This window comes from Canis aureus, chromosome 32, assembly GCF_053574225.1.
Source record: "Canis aureus isolate CA01 chromosome 32, VMU_Caureus_v.1.0, whole genome shotgun sequence".
NCBI classification, from domain to species: Eukaryota; Metazoa; Chordata; class Mammalia; order Carnivora; family Canidae; genus Canis; species Canis aureus.
Genome location: NC_135642.1, coordinates 9,315,069 through 9,336,299, shown reverse-complemented (window position 1 = coordinate 9,336,299; position 21,231 = coordinate 9,315,069). Strand labels below are relative to the sequence as shown.

The following is a 21,231-nucleotide window of genomic DNA, read 5'->3' as shown; positions in this document are numbered from 1 at the left end:
GAGAGACTGATGTTGTTTTATTTTGTTCCCAAAGAATCTCCCTGCACCCCACCCCCACCCCCACATAAGAATTTGCTCCCAGGAGATCTTTGGGCTTAGTTGAAGTCATCACATGCAGGTGACAAGTGTACAGCTCTGGCCTTAAGGCTGGTCTGTTTCATGTACTGTTCCTACTCTCAGTTTCTGCCAGAGGAAATTCCATCTCTTGCCTGCCTTCATGTGGTGCTGATAAAGTCCTTCCTGTACATTAGAATTCCTGTTTTCCTTTAAGCAACAGCAGGGGATTGGGAATGATCAGGAAAGGGGAGGAGGAACAGGAGAAGAATACACTCAGCAAAGTAGCATGAGCTATAATTTCTGTTTGCCTCGCATGTCCTTTGAAATCAGTCATGCTTCCAGGAAAAAAAGCACTGCCCTGTGAATGTAAAGCTTCCATGGAGCTCACGTGAAAGTCCTGTCCAGTTTGTCAGATGGCTGACAGTTCATAGTTGTTTCATTTTGTTCATGAGTATCACTGTATCTGCTGGTTGTATAGTCAGTTGATAATTTTCAGAGTTCATTCAGGTTGGTTTAGGTCAATGCATCCAAAAGATTCAAAGGCTACCCTAGACTTGGATCTGTGGTTTTTTGTTTTTGTTTTTGTTTTTTAAGGGAGTCATTGGGTTTTGAAGATGTTCTGTAATTAGTATCCAAGAGTACTGGCCTCTTTCTTGGAAGAGTGTGCCCCAATTAAGACAGCAAGAGTAGACCTGACTTCTAGATTTGTAAAAAGCTCTTTTTTTCCTGACTTTAAAAATTAACTTTATTGAGGTATAATTTGTGTGAAGGAATAGCACCCCTATTAAGTGTCTGTTTCAATTAGTTTAAACACATGTAATGTATACACCGATGTAACTAACCATCACCTCATCAAGATTCTAGAGACTCTCTTTGTACTTTTGCTACCTATCCCTGAAAAGACAACATGCCATAAGTGTGGGATCGATACATGCATAGTTCTGCAAATACTAACATGCATACATTTTTTTTTTTTTTGTCTCCACTTCTACACCTTTCCTGTTGGTTTTTCACTTATGGCCGAAATGGTAACTGTGGAAAAATCTCTTGGCATCCTGACATCAGAATCCTGCATCCTGGCGAGATCACGATGATGCAACCTCAACCCACTCAGCAGGCACCCCAGGGCCCTCCAGTGGGGGCCATGCTTCCCAGAGTGGAGACAACAGCAGTGAACAAGGTAAAAGGTCAAGGATTTTCCTTGTACAAAGTAGATGTAACTAAAATAACTTCAGTATTTTGTGATATCGGCACATCTACCTCCCTGTAAACAGGAGAGGGGCAGGGTAGAGAGCTGGTACGTATTTCCTCTCAACTTATATTACTTAAAAAAAAAAAGTCAAAGTGAGATGTCTAATCTTTAAGTAGACATTACAATAACAATTGATTAGTTCTGCCAATTCTTTTATAAATTTGGTTATCTACACTTTACTTCTGTGTGTGAGTAAATAGAATGACAGGCTTACTTTGCTGCTATTATGCACTAGTTGGAATTACTCTATAAGCAGGAGATTTTGTTTGCAATATTGACTATAGGACTTCTCTGTAATCAAGCAATGATGCCTCTAACGCACATAAAATGCCAAAATATGTTCCTATGAGCTCTAGAAGTACTGTGTGAATTTTATATGGAATTTTATCTTGGGAAGATGGATTTTTGAAGTTCTTAGATCATTTGTCTCCATTTCCATCAGCTGACATGGTGACTTTTGTCACAGATCCTAAAAGTTAGAATAATCAGAGGGCAAGGGGGATGTCAACTGCAGATGACAAGGAAGCTGAGCGTGATTTAGAATAAATTTTACCATTTAAAACTCATCTATTGCACAGAGAGCAATTATATATTGGTAGGGATGACTCTTCTATAACTAAAATGATAATTTAAAGGAGGATGCATTATTGAATGTGGGCCAGGAAAGTATATAGATTTTACTTTTTAATATTTTACATTAGATGGTGTCTGATCTCCTAGGTCTATTTCATCTCTATTATGACTGTGTTTATGGCCACAGTATTTAAGCATTAGATAGTCTTCCAAGTGGAGGACAGTTTAACAGCTTGAGCTGTAGTCATATATGCCATTTGAAAGAGGGTGGTTGATGTAGGGTGAGTGCCTTGATTCCTCCAAGTTTCTGGCCACAGATGTTGGATTCCTAGTATTCAAGAAGAGTATAGAAAGAAACTTCTCTTCTAGGATGTCATTAACTGTGAATAGGTCCAAATTAGAATCTGAGTTGTTTACAACTGATAAAGAAATGAAAATCCTCAGGTGGTAAATTGTGGAAAAACTTGGGAATTATATCTATTTAGGCTTACCTACTGTCTTTATTAGGCCAGTTAGATTGCACATGAGAAAATCAAACTGGAAGGTGTGTTGGAGATGGGGTGTACATAAATTCTTTGGATCTGCAGAGCAATGGCTTAATTGTGGTTTCATGTCATGGTGATGGACTTCTCTGTGCGGTTAAATCTGGAAAGCTTTGAACGACTCCACCTTCCCTACCACCTTTAACTGCTGTAGCACAAAGGGTGAAATGTATCTATTAATAAAAACAAAACACCCTAAACACTGGACAAAAGAGGGGGAAAAGAGAAGCAGACTTAATGGTCTAATGAGGCTATCTTCCAAAGACTTGTTGTGTGTGAGGCTCGCTTTGACCTTTCACTTTGCTCAGGAGCCCAGCGCTTCATTTTTCACATTCTTGCAATTACGTTAACGCTTCAAGCATTTCTGACTCCAAGTCAGCTAGCAACACCAGGCATAACTCAACACTGTGAGTTTTTCTCCTCTCTGTAGATTCATTAACAGGTCACGAAGGTCCCAACTGAAATTTAAAACTGACTGGTTCTGTTGGGTTGGTTGAGTTATGGCAGGGGAGATAGCAGGAAAGGACCAGAGAGAAGGGGAGGGGGAGAGAGAAGACCCTGGGGTTTGGAGCTTGGGAAGAGTTACAGCAACAGGCAAGGCATGGAATTATAGTATTCTGGTTAGTTTTGTTTTGTTGTTTTTGGCCAGAAAAGGGAAAAGTTCTGAGCCGGATACCCTGGGTTAAAGCGAGGTACACAAACCTCTCTGTTGTGGGTAGCTGCACCCACTTATCCCATGTTGAAGGATTTGATCCCTGTAGGATTTTGTTCCTTTTATCCTATCTCCGTGGGATTAAAGAATGGACATGGTAGCTTATGTGTCCTGAGTATAGTGGGAAGTCAGTCATGTTACTGTATTAAAGTGTGAGGGACAAAAAAAAGTTACGATTCCTGTGAAATGGGGAATGTTCTGGCATGGAGAATTTCCTACCTGGCTTACCACATTAGTGGTTCCCAAACACATGTTTTAGGGTATTCTGTTTGTTACAAGCAGACTAAATTTTCAAGGCCAGGCTTGGATGTATTTTGTCACACTCAGGCCTATATTATTAGTCTTCGAAACATGTATTTAAGGTATTTTGAAATTGGGCCCACTGAATTGTCCGGAGTAGCTTTCTGTGGGAAAGATTAATTATCTGCTTGAGGCAAAGTCAACAGAGTTATTGACTAAAATCACATATGCTTATCCTAGGTTAAATCTTAGGGTTGATGTAGGATGGAAAACCTAGGACGGAAATTTATGTTTCTGGTATTAAATATATTATAACGTTTCACTGGAAACCAAGTTCGTAGTTTAGAAAAGAGTTTTCTTGCGTATTCAGAATTTATTAGCACAACAGGCATATGGAAAACTGTAAAACGACTCAGTTTCAAAACAAATTATGATAAACAGAAAAAATAGGGATGAATTGTACTAAATACAGTGTTTTCATACACATTTTAAATTAAACTTTAATAGCCATATGCTATAAAACAATACATGCATTTATGTTACTTTATATTTTTTGTGAATATTTTTACTAACATGATTCATACACATCTTTACTTTGGAACCTAAAAATACCACATTTTATGACTTGATAGTGAAAGAGCTATAGTTACACAGGTGAAAGGTCATCTTTTCCTCTCTAGTGTTTGTGCAACGAACCAAATAGAGGGGAAGAAAATCAAATTTTAAAAATATTGTAAGAAACAAACTTGGTAAAATGTAAAACCTGACTTTACTATATCTTTCAAACAGCACATGCCTAGCAGTAAACTATACAAATATGAACCAGATTTTCATTCACTCTGATTTCTTTTGCTAAAAGCAGCCAAAGGGAGGGAGTTTGTCTTGTTAGTCACATTAGAATGAAGAAGAAATCTGTTTTTTCAGGGATAGAATTAAGGTACAGACTGGGGACTCTGGGGCAGTAACTGGCCTTCTTTGTGTCTGGCTTCCCATCAGTAAAATGGGGTTTGATAATAAGGCTTGGGGTCCCTAATTCTGTACCTGCTGAGTCAAAAGCTGCTTTGTATTTCATTGTGTATTTTGCCAGAGTAAAGACTAGGAAGCAGCCCCCTTGTTCATAGAGCACTTTGAGAGCCTTAGATGAAAGGCACAATATATGTACAAAGTATTATTATTATTGATGGGTTTGTGTAACTCCCATTAACGCTGATGGGAGTTACGCATGTGAATTGGCAAGAGAATAGACCCCTCAGTGTTTAGAGCACATGAAATTTACATTTTTTCCAGTGCTGTAATTGAGATGTTGACAAATTGGAGAATATTGATGAGCCTTTGTTTTAAGTATTTCGTGCCAAGTTTGTTTTATTTTTCCGGGTTTGAACAATGGTATGGGTTCAGCAGCAATGAATAAAAAGGGTAGAGTAAAGATAACTTTGTATTTCAATATTTTGATGTGCCAATATGAAATAAATTGTCTTAGGCAAATGGAATATGCTGTTTTAATCATTAGCTATGCATGAAAGAAAAATTGATGTTGACATCTTTGCTGTAAAATCGTTGTAATGGGGCCTTCCTTACAATTCATTTTTGTAAAATTCATTTTGTACATTTTGCAGCAATTGAACAATCCCTGCACTGTGAATAGGCAGGATTCCCAGAAATACCGAGACAGTTGGCCCAGTAACTGCTGAGCTCACACTGAACACCACACGCACGTTAACCATACTGTTGCCAGACCAGTTTAACCTAAATACATTAGCATACTAGCATCTATATGTCTCTAATCCTTCAGGGCATGGGGCTCTACAAACCAGCATAATTCCCCGGCCCTCTGTCACTGACCAAACCCTCCCACTGACGTCCTCAACGATGAACCAGACCAATAGGACTATTATTCTATAGCTAGATATTTATTTATGTATTATGCAGTTCTTCACCAGTCATGGTGTTGAAATCTAAAAATAGCCCTTTATGTTGAACGTGTTTATAGGGAAGCAGGCATCTAAGAGAGTATTACGCTTTAATGAGTTTATAATGCATACTCTAGGTATGAAATAGGTTTCTCCCCCACCAGAATCTTCCAGTTAGACATTTAAACGAGGGAGGAAAAACCTCCAACCGACCGACGGTGGGTCCTGATTCTGCTCTACTGGGATTTCTTATTCAGTCTAGGAAAACTCTGTCAATGGAATGTTTTCATAGTGGCGGCAATTTCTTTAAAATAACCCTAAATACAATATGACAGATGCCATCTGGCATAATCTTTTGCGAGTTGCTTTTAACTTTTATTTTTCCTAGAGCTAAGTTCATCCAAAACTGGTCACTCACTGCTATGATAAGTAAATGACATTTCTTTTCCTTCCTGTCTTCCTAATTGTATCAAAGAAAAAAAAAATCTCTGAGAATGTAATTGATAATTGAACATTCCCATAGAAGAAGCTGTTGTATATAGAATATGTTGCATTTTTTTACTCTGCTGCCCGCTTCCCTCCACCCCCCTCCCCCACCCCGGCCATAAAGTCAAAAGAATACCATCCTTTAACCATCAGCAAACATCCAAATGATTTCTGTTGATTTTCTCACGACTTTTTAGAATAGTAACCATTAGAAATAAAATTAAACTCTTCTAATAAATAAACGCTCTAGGAGCATGTAATAGTGCCCATAAATGTTTAAAAGCTTTCTATAATTGCTGTTAATTTTGAGTAATTTCTTCCTATATGTATCAACTTACTTGAAAAACCCAGAGTTGAGATTTCTAGTTTTTTTTTTAACTTAGTCATGTAAAGGGATGTCTCGTGATGCCAGTTAGAGTTTAATTTAGAGTAGTAATTAAACTTGAATACTGCCTCATAAACAAAAGATAAACAATAAACCAGCCACGTTCCCTGCTGTTTCATAGCTTTCTTTCCCAGATGTTTTAGCCTGATAATTTTTACACAGTGAACTACCTAACATGGAGTTTTGTGGACAGAGGTCGAAGATGAGTTTTCTTTCTTTCTCTTTCTTTCTTTCCTTCCTTTCTTCCTCCCTTCCTTCCTTCCTTCCTTCCTTCCTTCCTCCCTTCCTCCCTTCCTCCCTTCCTCCCTTCCTCCCTTCCTCTCTCTCCTCCCCCCTCCCTTTTTTTTTTGGTAATCCATCTTCCCTCCAAAAAAGCAAAATGCAGAGGATTTTCCACTATATAGGCTTTACACAATTCTGATAAAATAAAAACTTAACGCAGATGTGCTTTAAAAGATACCTCGAGTTCTTCTTGTATATTGGTTTTGCTGTTGTTTTTTTCTTCAAAACTTGTCGTGAACATCTTTTACACTTAGTGGTGTAAAGAGGAACTTTATTTTTAATCAGAAGTCCAGTCTTGGTAGTAAGTAAGGGAAGGCAGAGCTCGACAATGGCAATGTGTCTTCTCGCCCTTTCCCCTGTCCTCCTCCCCCGTGGCCCGGGTTCCCGGATGGGCTCTGCTCCTCCTTGGGCCGCAGGGCTTTGTGTGTCCAGTTCTGGACCCTTCCACTGCCAGCCATGCTCCTCCGGATTGTCAGGTACTAGTCTGCCGTTCGGTGCAGAAGCCATGTTATTTTCACTGGGTGGGGTAATTACTGAAAGCTGAGAATAGCTGCTCTAAAGACACAGGGATACTTTCATGATCCCATTAGCATAAGAGTGGGTAAATTATTCATGCCAAGTGAGGATTCTATGGGGAAAAGTATAGTTAATGCACATAGTTTTTAAATGTATCCCTTTCTGCTCTGAGACTAAATTCTTGTTGGAATCAGTTCTCAGACATTTACGGGAAAGCTCTGGTGGCGTGTTAGATGCAGTTCATCTCTCTCTGTTTGCGGCGCTCTCAATAGAGACCATCTGGCAGAGATCCAGAAGGTGATTAAACAAAATGATCAGCTCTTGTTGCTGTGTTACATGTCCAATACTGCGGATTAAAAAACATGACCCACGACAGTCACGCTAACGTCATGCCGCTCCCCCCTCCCCCTCCCCGCTCCGTAGAAGAATTCAGATGGTCCACAAATGTGTGTGCCATCTTTGTGTCCTTATGGCCCATAATCATGAACAGGTTGTGCAAATGGCTCTTTCTGTAGCACTGTCTGTTCCAGCAGCAAAGAAGAATTTCATATTAATTGGGTCAGTCTAATATTCATATTGACATGGGGAAAATTACTAAAATTTATTCTTATAGCAGACAATGAATATGTGTGCTTTCTGCCATGAGGGAAGTGAAATCTGACAACTGGCTTGTGCAACTGATTAATTTTTCTTGAAACTGGAGAAAATCAAAGCATGAAAAACTGTCATTCCCTGAAAACAGTGCACAACCCTTTGTAACTAGACAAAATGGATTGGGTGGGGGGCTTGAGGGGAGCTCGTGGAAATGAACTCTGGTTTTAATGCCATAATCAGGGATGAATTTACAGTGCCATTCAGAGGAGTCCTCCCTCCCCATAAACAAGCTGATAATCACAAGGAAGCTGACTTCCAATTAGCTTTTCCTTCCCTCACATGGAGTCAGGGTGTTTATATGTCCTCCTTAAGCCTTGGTATGTCACTACCGAGTTGGTACATCTTGTGTCACATTCAGAAGTTTGGCAATAAAATATTTTATTATGAGGAAATCCTGTTAATAAGCAAGGTAATATTCAACCAATCATTTTACGATTGAGTTAAGGTAAAAATGCCAAGATTTGTGACTAAGGGACAGATGTATCTTATCTTTGGGGGTTTGCACCAAATGCCAAGTAGAAATATAAATTGAACAAACCAGACATTGTGAGGAAGTGATTGAAGAAATATTGAGATGAAATCTTGGAATGAACTGTATATGTATATTTATAACAATGCTGTGAATTGCTTACATGCCACATTTGCATAAGCCTGAACTCTGATTTTATTAAGGGGCAGTTTCATGTCTGTAGGTGAAGGCATTTAAAAAAACAGTATTATTATGAGGGGATTCGGAGATTATGCCTGACCATATAATATTGTGGGAATAGTCCTGTGACTAATACCGTCGGCTGAATTCGAGTGCACATAGCAAGAAAAGATAAAGAATAAGGCAGAAAGGAAAAAAATCTTTAAAAAACCACTTTAAATCATCATTGGTCCTTGGCAGCTCCACTTTCTAAGGGAGGGCAAAACAGTAGGTTAGAAAGACAGTGAGGCATAGTTCTCAGGGAGGGGAAGTGAGGTTCCCCTTGAGTCAGTGCACTATGGCAGATGAAAGGGACTTGTATAGCCTTGGGGGTCTTAAGGCTATTATAGGGCAACTCATGCTCTGTTATCATGCTGATTTTTCAATTGATTTTTGGCTGAACAGTACTTGTCGAAGCCCTCCAGAGCCTCAAACACAGCCGTATGGTGCTATACATTGTAATACACGTGTTCTATTTTTCCCTTCATTGTCTTTACTTTGCTTCAGAAGAGTAGTCTATAATGATGCCATGTGGTTTTTCTCCCTTCCTCTTTCTTTCTTATTTCTACCCTCAGAGAGTTTCTTGAAATTCTTATTGTTTTTTTTTTTGTTGTTGTTGTTTTTTCTTTTTTTTTTTTTTGTGGGGGGTGGGAAGAGGGGAGGTGGGGTAGGCATGATTAGTGGGAGGATTCATCTTCCTATGTTGACATTTGTTTTTAATTTGGCCTTTAAAAATATTTTGATGTCACAGCAGACAATAATATAAAACATTTTCATCTACCAAATTTGTCCCTCTGTAGTTTTGAACCATTCACTCCCTTTCTGATGACCAGCAAGAAAACAACTATGAGACATCACTAAAATCCAGTTCCTCATTAGAATGAAAGGGAACCATCTTAGTATCCCTTCTATATGCGGCACTAATGTCCCTTAGCTGGCTGGAAGGTGAGGTCTTGGAAACATAGAGAAAGTGTGTCCCTGCCTCTCCTCTGCCTAGGGAATTCTTACCTAGGAAAATCCAATTCTAATATCAGCTTCTCCAGGAAGCCTTCCTGATTGCCCGGGTGTGGGCCAATGTCCCCTTCTCTGCACTCCAGTAGCACTTTCTACTTCCATCACAGCATCTTTCACAGTTTGTGTTATACTTAGCTGGTTCCTGGTTTCCTCTCCCTGCTTTTCCATTTTAAGGATTATCATTTATTCAACCACCTAACAGTTGGACCTAGTAGGTCCACTTTTCAATCAATAAACAAATCCGCAGATTTGGTGTTTTTTTTTCTTTTTTTTTTAAGGTGGAGATATTAATCAAAACCTTGTTCTAATTGACTCTGTGATGTGCACTTGAAGATAAATGAGCTATTTTGAATATATTGATACATTTGATCAAACCCTTTTACATCCTTAAGAGATAGTAAAAATTGTTTTCTTTTACTGACATTTAGTTGTATACAACATTGACTTAGGTAAGTCAGTGGACCCTCGACTCAAACTTAGAATTCTTTTGGTTATTGGTAGGTTCTTAAATTTTTAGATTCTTATTCTAGGTAGTATTTTAAGATAATACTTAAAATAGAATTTGTCATATTCTTAATGTTATCTTCAGTTACGCACATAGCATCAGAATTTGGAGATGGCATTTCCTCTCATTATGTTATTTATCTTTACAAAATAAGTGTATACGTAGGTCTTTCAACGAATGGCAAACCTAATAAGGGAAATTGCTTAATGTGGGGAATAGTTTCCCATGATTAAATCAGGGTCCATTTTGCTTGTACTCCTTGTTTAGGATGAGATTGACCTTGGGGGAAGTCACTGGTCTTCACACACAGGTAAAGAGTCTGGAAGTAATTCTTATATTTTAGGCCCCACATGCTTTTGTTGATTTTCTACATATGTCGCCCAGTTTTTTCATAGTTTGCTTTTGAGCAAGTATAATTATATTGGATGATTCAAGGAAAACCTTGTCGTGAGTGCTTTTTTTCTGCTTGAGATTCTGTCTAGAATCTTGGACTGTGAGTCAAGAGGCCTGTGCACTAAGGTCAGGGTTATACTGAAAAGGGCAGTTTGGAGGTGGAGAGACATGGGCTCAAGTCCCAGTTTTACTCAGTATCTACTAGATTCAGTTTCTGCTTCTGCAAAGTGCGAGAAAAACTACTTCGCCTCAAGGTTGTCCTGGAGATTATATGAAGTGAGGTTCCATGCGTTAAGTGTATAACATTGGCTGGAAACTGTTATTGTTAGTTTCTTTATCCTTCTTGTCCCCCTGTCTCATGCTAACACTAATTAGCTCTGTGGCCTTGGATGAGTCTCTTAATGTTTTTGGACTTGTGCTCATCTGTAAAATAGGACTGAATTAAATGATCTTTTATTTCATTTTTTAATAGAAGTATAGTTGACATGCAATGTTAATTTAATTTCAGGTATACAACACAGTGAATGGTCAGTTCTATACATTATATGATACTCACTTCAAGCTCCAGGAATCTAATGTTTACATTCATGGATCTTATTTTATATTTGTGTATCTTATCTTTAAACAGAGAGAGAGGCTGCAAAGTTTTGTTTGTAATTGGGGTGTAATGTGAGTATTTTTATTTCCTTGACTTTACAGGCTAGGCGTGATATGTAGTGAGATAATATTTTTTGTTTCTTGCTTTTGTTTACCAGGAGAGCTTTTTTCTTCTCAGTTAGTCAAAAAAATAACTAGGCTTTAGAATTTATTTTCAGAGGTTGGTGGAATGTTACAATTTAGAAGTAAGACACCTAAGATGTGGTATATATTAGATGACTATTCAGTCAGCTGTGAAGGAGGTGTATTTTGTAAACACAAAGCAACTTCTCCATCATCCAATCAATTAGAACTACTCTGTTGGATTTTTTGTACTTCACAAATAGAATGATAAATGATAATCAGTACAGGGACCAAGACTGTACCCTCTCCTGAAATGTATTTCAGATCATTCCAAAAAGTCTAAATAATTTTTGGGAGAATTTTAAAGTTAAGTACATTCTACTGGGTTCTAATGATGTTTAGACTGATAATTTATACGAGATGTAGCTGATTGCCCTCTAGTCAGAATATTTGCTGAAGCAAAACACTGATTCCCTCACCCTCACTACCAGTAAGAGATGTTATGTTGTCTCAGAACCAAACATTCATTTTTTTTTTAAGATTGAAGATTTACAAAAGTAGACTAGGAGTGTAAAATTTCATATTTCTTCTTCCAACTCACATTTGTAATAAATGCCATCCACTAAAATAAAACCTCCAAAATTTCTGTGTACAAAATGTGAATGATGAAGAAAAGTTGTTAAGTCAGAGATTATTGAAAGTCAAATCTACCTCACTGGTATCCTCCTGTGAGAGAGTGTTGTGCACAGGGGCTACTGTGTAGGTACACACACCTGTCTGGAGGCAGGAAGCTCTTGCACTCTCAAGACAGACCTCTTCTGAATGTATGCTGCTTAAATTCACTGTACAGAGCTCTTCATTGAGCTAGGCCCTCTGGGAATGAAAATATGAGAATTACAAGGATCCCTGGGCTGTTGGCAGGGAGGCAGTGCGTGGTGTAGAGAGAATGTCAGCTCTGGAAAGAGGTAGCTCTGAAGGTCGTCTCTGCCCTGCCACTTCTAAGCAGCTCTCTTCATCCAAGTGACTTTCTTCACCTGTGAAATGGGAATAATGATGAGCTCACACGGTAGTTGCGAGTACTAAATGCACATTGGCTCTTTAAAAGTCGAAGTTGGTGAACCCAAAATTCACTCTCCTCCTTTCACATTTATTGCCTGTACAGTTAGTGCCAACCGCTGTCCTAGCTGCTGGAGATACAAAGCAAGTAAGATGTGGCTCCTCTTCTCTTTATCCTCATTGGCAACTCAGAAATGTAAACAGATGAATGTCTATCCGTGTTCCCAGCATTGCATGAACGTGGAAGTTGTAAGGCATTTCAGAAGAGGGAGTAATTAATTCTGTTGGAAGGACCTGTGGAAGGCCTCACAGAAATGGGGAGGTTTTAAAAGGTTTTGATGGCCTTCAGTGGGTGTTTCAGGAGAGCAAGGTAGGGAGGTTATGGGAACAGATGGAGTGGCCAGTTCTAAGTCCTGAAATGAGGAGCAACAGGGCCTGTTCAGACTGACTGTTGCTGTTTTGTGTGAGTGAATGCATGGTGACAAGGTGGCTGCAGAGGCCAGTAGGGGTGGTTAAGTGAAGATCCTTGTTTACCACACTAAGAAGTTTATACTTAATCCTGTGGAGCACTGTTTACAAAACTTTCCTAGCCTAAGTAGCTCCTGAGGGGCATGTAAATACACATTCCCAGACAGACCTCAGCTGTACAGAATTTAGGATCTCCACTGGGGGTCCTGGGAATCTGAATATTTAATCCACGCCCCAGGGTAACTGTGCTCTGGGAAGTGGGGAACCCATTAAAATAACTTCAGCAAAACAGAATTGCTTGCTGGTGAGATTTTCGTTTCTAAAGAACTCGTTTAGAATGAAGAGAATATGTTGGAGGGAAACAAGACTAAATATGGAGTAAGGGCACATGAGGGCTGAATTAAGGCAGTGGCAGTAGGAGATGGAAGGGAGAGGACGGATAGAGAGATGACATGTAGGACGGAGAGAAAGGGACAGAGTCCAAAATAAGGTGCAGGCCTCTCCAGTGGTGGAGGCATCACAGTCTAGAGAGTCTTCTTTTTCCCTGCCATGAGTTTCAAAGTATGGCCATCTATCAGCTGGTGGAGAAAAGGAGGAAGAATATTCCACATGTAAAGTTGTTGAAGTAGAAATTTGTGATGCATGTTAGGTGAATAATGATGCTTTGGGCACAAGGTACTTCCAGGCAGTATAGCATCGTGGCTAAACATGTGGCCTCTGGCATTGCCTGCCTTTAAATCCTCAGATCTGTGACCTGTCTTGGGTGAGTCTCTAATCTTCCACTTTGTATCCATGAAATGGGAATAATAAATAATATCTAAGAGATTTTGGTGGGGATACAGATGAAATGATACGATTTATGTAAAATGACAGTAATTTTATGCTTGGTTCATAGTTAAAAAAACATTATATTTTTTATTTAGAAGTTGCTTTTAAAGTAGCTTTTTTTTTTTTTTTTTTTTTACTCCTGGAATAAATAACCAAATAATTAAATAATCAAATAAAAGCTGTGAACTGACCCTGTACTATTGCCATCATGACAAGGAACCTAAAAGTGAAATCCTGCATTCAGACCTAGGAAGCAGAAATTATGGATATAAAGCTAAAGAACAGCTACTTGCCTGAAGCCGTCCTCCAGCCCCAGACTCCTCTAGTTGGAAGTAATTTCTTTCTTTTGAAGTCCCATTGCACGGTTTTTTCTGAGTCTCTCTTCTGACAATCAGGTTTTCTCTGTGCGGTAGTAATTGGTTGCATGACTGATTTATTATCCTGTTTGACTGTAAGATTGTTGAGGACAGTTTTCATGTCTTAGGCATCTTCCCCTTCAGTTCCCACCCACCCTGCCCCCCACCCTGTCCCATTGTGCTATGATAACATAGGAGGCCTTCAATAATTGTTATTATTATTATTATTTTTTGAAAGGAGGATTGGGTCCATATTGTGAAGGACATTGAATAGCTGGCTGGGGAGTTTGTGCTTGATCTGGTAGGTAATAGGGACCTATTGAAGATTTTTGAATGGGGGTAGTGACATAATCGCCTTCCTTTTGAATGCCAATGACGAATTCTCCACTATGTCTTCCATAGTCAAAATAGCAGACCCAGATACTTGCCTGCAGTACTGTCTGTTTGAAAAAGTGGATATTCTTTGAAGAAGCAAATTTCAAATAGCTTTGAAAAAAAAAAGCTTTGACACTCTAAAGTAATTTAATCACTTAAATTATTGTGATTTATAAGGTCTCATGTATATAACATCATTCTGGCAATGTATGCAGGGATGTATTTTTGTAAATTTTTTATAGCATTGTTACAATTATTAACAACAGGATTGAGTAAATCTACCTTCAATATTTGGAAAAACATCTCCAAGGATATTTAAATAGACATTACTAAAAAAAAAAAAAAGAGAGAGAGAGAGAGAGAGGACTTTGCGGCTAGATACATTGAAAGCTGGAATAGAGCAGGGTTTCCTTTAGTATAGGAATTTCAGATCCTCTAATTTGCTAATGTGCATTTAAGTCCACATGGGGTAGAACACAGAGCTTCTCAGACTCACTTACCCACTGAAACCCTTCTGTGCATCGTCTCTGGAGATCAATCTTCCTTGGATCACACTCTGGAAAACAGTCTTCAACTGCTTCTTTCATTGAAGTACTTCCAGATAGGGTTTAATATCCTAGGGAGTCTTCCTGTATCTTGTATTTAAGAAGTAGATCAACATGGGCTCAGGATCAATTTTCAGTTGTAAAAGGCAGTTTCCTCTATGGTCAGCAGTATTGTGAGGTTCAGCTACACCTGCACAAATGTTCTGTTAACCCAGCCATCATTGTAGTTACACTGCATTGTATTAACCAAAAGCAATGTGCCGGTAAATATCTTCTGAGTATGTGATTCAGTGCAAGCGCTTTTGGTTACACCCTCAAAAATTTATAAATGGGGATCCCAACAGAATCCTTTATGAATTATTTTAATACTTAGTTTGATAATTAGCATATGACATACTTTTCTTCCTCAAAAGTAAACTTTTTTTTTTCTTTTTTAAAGTGGCCACCGAGTTGGAGGCTGGATGGTAAATCCATGGAGGGGGGAGGAGAGGAGGAGAGAAAACCATCTTTCCTCATTTGGGAGTGAATGGCTTGGGCCCTGCTTGCTTCAGATGGTGAACCGTGGACCGAATACACTGTCCATTGGGAAAGTTCTGGGACTCAGAGCTGCAAAACCCAATCTGCCTGCCTCTCATTGTTCTCAGATTTCTAGTTTAGCACACTGTTAGAACTGGTTGCCACTAGGCAGGTGTTGGATCTACTCAATACGTTTTTCCCCATCTCTTCATTATTGTTGGAGGATGCTGGCAGACGTTTCATGTTCGGATCATTCAGGAGATCCAGAATTTTTATTCTTTTTTGGCACTCAAATGAAAGAAAGCTTTTGCCTTCATACAGTCTACTCCTGAGCATTGTGGCAAGATTAGCCACATGAATATGTCAGCCCCGTTGGGGCTGCAGGAGAGAGAATTAGGTTAGGTCACACCTTGGCTCTCCACCTTTGAAGTGATCAAGAAGAAGCTAGTAGTACAACTAAGACTATCATTGCGGTGCGATGAGAAAAAGCCTGATTTTGTTTTGTTTGTAAAGGAGTTTTTCTACAAGATTTTGAACTTTTTTATAGCAATTAACTCAGAAAATTGCAACATTTCTAAAGGATGTCCTCTTTATTTTATGGAAAGAAACATGGACATATTTGGAGAGCCAATGATCTTTAATATCGTTAGTCAGCTTACAAACCTGAGAGTAAAAATAAAGGTTTGCTCCTCCTTATCCCTCCAGATTTTGATGCTTCTACATACATAAGCTATGCATCCTAGCGTATCAGCCACTTAATGGAGTTTTCTCCATGTTTCTTATTCTAAATAGAATTCTAGCTGCTTATTTTCTGCCAGTATGAGTTGCTTTCAGCTGGCAAAAAAAGAAAAAAAAAAAAGGACCCTGGCTGAAAGAAAATGACACTGAAAAGTAACATGTCAGACTTTTTAAAAATTAGAGAAAAAAAAATGGTATTCTTACACTTTGCTGTATTGCTCCATATGCTGGACATTTAAGTGCGAAATACCAGGGAAGCTTCCCATTGAATGTTGTCAGGGACTCTTTGAAACCTGCTGGTTTGTAGGTGGGTAGTGAAAGCCCTGAGTTCATGGACATCTTCTTGCTCCCCGCCACCCCCACCCCCGGCATCACTCTAGAGACAATATTCTGTGAGTCTGGGATGTTTTAACTTTTTCATTTGCATGGATATTCTTTTTTCTTTTAAAGATTTTTATTTAGGGGCACCTGGGTGGCTCAGTTGATTAAGCTTTTGCCTTCGGCTCAGGTCATGATTCCAGGGTCCCAGGATCGAACCCCACATTGGGTTTCCTGCTCAGAAATGAGCCTGCTTCTCGTTCTCCCTCTGTGCTCCCTGCCCCCCTGCCCCACTTGTGCTGTCTCTGTGAAATAAATAAATAAATAAATAAATAAATAAATAAATAAATATAAAATATTTAAATAGTAAAGATTTTATTTATCTATTTGACAGAGAGAGAGAGAGAGAGAGAGCACAAGCAAGGGGAGTAGCAGGCAAAGGACCCAGGACTCTGGGATCATGACCTGAGCCAAAGGTAGCCGCTTAACTGACTGAGCCACCCAGGTGCCCCGATAAACTTCTTTTTTAAATTTTTAAGCTTTTTACTTGTTTAAACCCTTTGGCCTCTTTTTTAGTCATGTCATCTGATAACATTTGCTGAGTTTTTATAGTACCCTTGACTGCAGGAGGTCAGGAAAACAAAAGCTGAGAAATCAGTCTTGATTATGGAGGGTTGCTTGCCTACTGCTTGTTCGGTAGACCAGCTCTTGCTATTGCCCTCATCCTAGCTGCGTACTGTGTACCCAGTGCCATGTACATAGTTTGTGATAAGTAGACATTGGTTGATAAATCATTGTTTCAATTTGACACCTGGTTAATAACTAATAATAGGTAGCAACTTAGTAGATGTTATTAGCATGGACTTAAGATTTAATTCCTCATTAGGAATAATAGCACCAAAAATTGTTGTATTTGTCAAAGTGTCTGTCACCAAATCTGTGACACATTTCATTAGAATTGAGTAGGAGTTCAAGAAACCAGGTACAAGGTTATGACTGGAAATCCTGCCAGTGAGAAATGATAACCCAGAATTCAAAAGTTTATAACTTTGTAAGAGCATGGGATTAGACCTCGGTCTGAATCCTGCCTCCCACACACGGAGGGATCTTAGGTCTGAGCTTAATTTCCTCATTTGTAGAATGAGGATTGTCACACCTGAATAGAAATAATGTGAGAATTAAGATGAGTAATGTATTTGAAGCTCTGGGTGGTAGGCCAGATGGGAATCATAATAATAATAACAATAATAATGATTTTTAAAAAAGATTTTATTTATTTATTCATGAGAGACACACAGAGAGAGAGGGGCAGAGACACAGGCAGAGGGAGAAGCAGGCTCCATGCAGGAGCCTGATGTTAAGACTCAATCCCAGGACCCCAGTATCACACCCTGGGCTGAAGGTGGGCGCTAAACATCTGAGCCACCCAGTCATCCCAATAATGATTATTATTATTGTTAAGAGAAGAAGAAGGAGTATATGATCAATGACTCTTTATTACTTTGAGTCCATAACTTGAAATTTAAGCCTGTATCACTTTCTGTGAATTCTTACTTCAGGATACAGTACAATTTGATTTCTAAAATAAGTGAATAATAGCTTCAGATACTTTGCTTCTCTATCTTCCCCTTGTACTGTCACACAGACATACAGAGACAGGGTTTACAGGCAAAGGAGCCTGAGGAAAGGGTAAAAAATCTAGGAGGATCATGAGGCCAAAATTCTCAGGTTCTTGTGTACCTTGGGGCTAAGCCAGATGTTGTCCCACTCTCCTTTTTCGCACTTTCAAATTTTTATTGTCAACCTAAAGGCCAGAATGGGGTGAGCTCAGCCTCCTGGAATCTAATTGTAGCTCTTCCAATTAGCTCCTCAAAAGCACAGAATGGGGGTGGCGTGGTAAAGGCCCGAGGCTTCAGGCTCAGAATCCAGAGCAGGAGGCCTGAACAAGGTTCTGATCCTACTTACCTGTAACCCAGATCCTTACCTCAAAAGCGAGTTTGGTGGAATGCATGAGGTGATAACATATACCTGGCATGTAATAACCATCCGTTTCAATGTTAGTCATTGATAATATTATCACCTCTTGAGGTTCTCATGGATTTAGCTCCCATCTCTGTGTGATAAGGATGTTAAGGGACTCCCGGGCCTCTTTTTGCTCTACCGTGCTCTATTAATTTTTAAATAATATATCATTCAAAATCCAAATTGTATCTGCAGAGTGGTACCTTACATTTAGTGTTGTATTTCTGTTTGTTGATAGGTTCTTACATAAACTATCCTTTGATTCCCCCAGAATTTCTCAAGTTTACTTCCATTTTCTGAACAAGGTAACTTGGTCTAGGACAGGTTCAGTTACTTGCCTGTCACCAGGGCTAAAGGAAGCAGAAGAACTAAGGCCATTTAATTTTTTTCATGTTCTTTACCTGCAAAGTGTGTTTTGCATGAAAAGGACCTTGGTTCATAAATGGTATAAAATTTAATGAAGGCACCTGACTGTCCTGAGAAAGTCATTAAACCCCCCATGTCATCTCTCTAATCAAAAGGATACCACCCTTCTATTATTTCTTTATTACAACATTTTATTTTTATTTCCTCAACTTAAACTGGAACCTGAGCTCTCATATGCCACTTGTTAAAGATTTTAAATCAGTGATTTATGCTTTGAAAGAGTAACTTCTTTTCCATCTCCCCCCCCCCCCCCCATGTATGCTGGTCAGATCTATAGGAACACTCTTTGAATAGAAAAGAGAGAGGTCAGAAATTAAATTGGCACATTCTAAAAGCTTTGTCCTCTTCTTCTGCTTAGAAATGGCAAAGAAGACACGAGGTACTGAACCATAAAATGAGACCCCTATTCTTCTAAGACTTGCCAAAATTCTTATTTCATAATCACCAACCTCATATCTAAGTAAATAATACTTGTTTGCATTTTACTGTTTGCTCTTTGCACCAAACATTATGGGGATAATAAGATTCCTACAACCTAAAGAAAATCTACCAGTTCCATCAGTAACATATTCAACTGGATCAAAAAATTGGAGAGTTAGTGAATATTTCATAGTGTGGGTTTTTAAAAGATACTTTTGTGTGTATAAAAAAGGCTTTCTTGAAGCTGTTCAATTTCCTTTTTAATTTGCTCACCAACACCACTTAATTACCCCTGCTACCTACTACAAGTGCTTACTAGATGGACTTAAAAAAAATTGAGTCAAAGTGATTTTGTCTTAGCTCTAAGTGGGCTTAGCATCTTGTTTTTATCTGGCTTTGGCTTTTAAATATTGAAGCAGTAAAATAAAACCACCCCCTTTCATTGAAAGGTCCTTCTGCAATATTCAAACCATAGTATCAGTCACATGATTCTTTATTCTCTGCTTTTATTGTTCAAATTCTTCAGAACTCCTGAATTACTTGAAAGTATCCTCAGCATTCTGAGAAAGTTATCTTCTCCCCACTGCAGAATAAAAAAGAACCAATCAGGGCTTCCTCTTCTCTTTGGCAGTATTTTTTTCTCTAAAGGATTTCTTGACACTCTCTTTAGTTCTCGACTTCCAGGGATATTCCTGACAAATCTCCAGAGACATATTTCAACGCCTATGGTAGTGTCAAAAGCATGAAGCCACCTGCCCAGGTGCTATGACTTCATGTGTGATTGCCTGAAGTACACTCCATAAAGTGTTTTAACTGTAGCTTGCCTAGGGGCTTCCAGAACTTATATTACGCATCTTCGAAAGGGTGTATACTTTGAATTGGGACCGTGTAAGTAGTTCTAATCTAGAGTTAACCAACTCTTGAAGACTTCTGAGCAACACGGTGTCATGAGTGATCATAGGAATAAGAATATTAAAGCATAATTTCAAAATCATGCAGTATCTCCTACCTTCTGTTCAGTGTTTTGTTTTTTATGCTTTTGTAAAGATCTAAAAAAGTACATTGTAAATATCTACTTATCTTTGCATTTAACGTTTCAGTGGGAATTAGTTGCCTAAGAAATGATAGAAGACAATAGATAATTTATTCCCTCCTTAGAAATGTTGTACTTGTTTGTTGATTTTTACTCTGGATTGAGTTTGTGGTTTAAAAAGAAGTTAATCCCGACTTTCTTAAACCTATAGAGTTTCAGGATTTCTTAAAGGCAATAGCCTTTGATACTCCAATCCAATAAAAATTTTCCATGCGTAAGTAATTTCCTGTACCCTCTCTTGCTCAAGTTCTGGGACAATGCTGATGGTGTCTACCCAGTTAACATTGAGAATCGAGTAATTATTCAATGGTTTTAACTAATGATAATAAAAATCTTTATTTCCCATACCAGTGAGAAATGAGAAAGAAATGAGCCTAAATTTTTTTTTTTAAGATTTTATGTATTTATTCATGAGAGACAGAGAGAGAAAGGCAGAGACACAGACAGAGGGAGAAGCAGGCTCCATGCAGGGAGCCTGATGTGGGACTCGATCCTGGGTCTCCAGGATCACACCCTGGGCCCAAGGCAGGCACTAAACTGCTGAGCCATCCGGGGATTCCCATGAGCCTAAATTTGTTTTAATTTCTCGATTCACATAGCCTTTGTAAATGTGTCTTATTATATCATTTGCTGTGAGGATCCCTAATATGGCTTATAATGTCTCTTCTAAATTTTTATGTACATGATATAGATTTTATGTGTTTACAATTGTGGGTATTTACAGTATTACAAATTTATGATATATTTTCACACAATTACACAGATTTCTTATCCATATTACATGCTAAATATAGTATCTCTGTATTGGCAGTTTGTTTTCAGCCCTGAGAATAAGTAGATATGTACAAAGTCCTTAATTTCCTAGTCTTCACTTTATTTTGGTATACTATATGGAGATACAGATGGAGCATTTTTTCTCTCTTGATGTCTTGTGTTTAGAAAAAATATTTTATTTTGGTTGAGATGCCATAACAAGTTATCACTGGACCTTAATGTCTTTCTTCTTTGCTTTTATAGACTAAATATTCTCCTCAGAAATCATTGATTAACTCACCCTGGAGTCCCTTTGATCAAGTATTTCATATGTTGGATATTAACGAATTGTTTTGTTTCTTACCTTGACTGGTCCTAGTCTAAGAAC

General features: G+C 38.6%; 1 protein-coding gene across 13 annotated transcripts in view; it reads left to right on the top strand.

Annotated features, from left to right (window-relative positions):
- The window catches only part of MEIS2 (Meis homeobox 2), a 205,710-nt gene that overhangs the window by 16,090 nt on the left and 168,389 nt on the right, over window positions 1–21,231 (top strand). For all 13 annotated transcript variants that reach the window (XM_077880520.1, XM_077880518.1, XM_077880524.1 and 10 more), the window contains one exon: window positions 1,123–1,237. In XM_077880520.1, coding sequence (XP_077736646.1) covers window positions 1,123–1,237 — 115 coding nt within the window. The remainder of the gene's footprint in view (window positions 1–1,122; window positions 1,238–21,231) is intronic.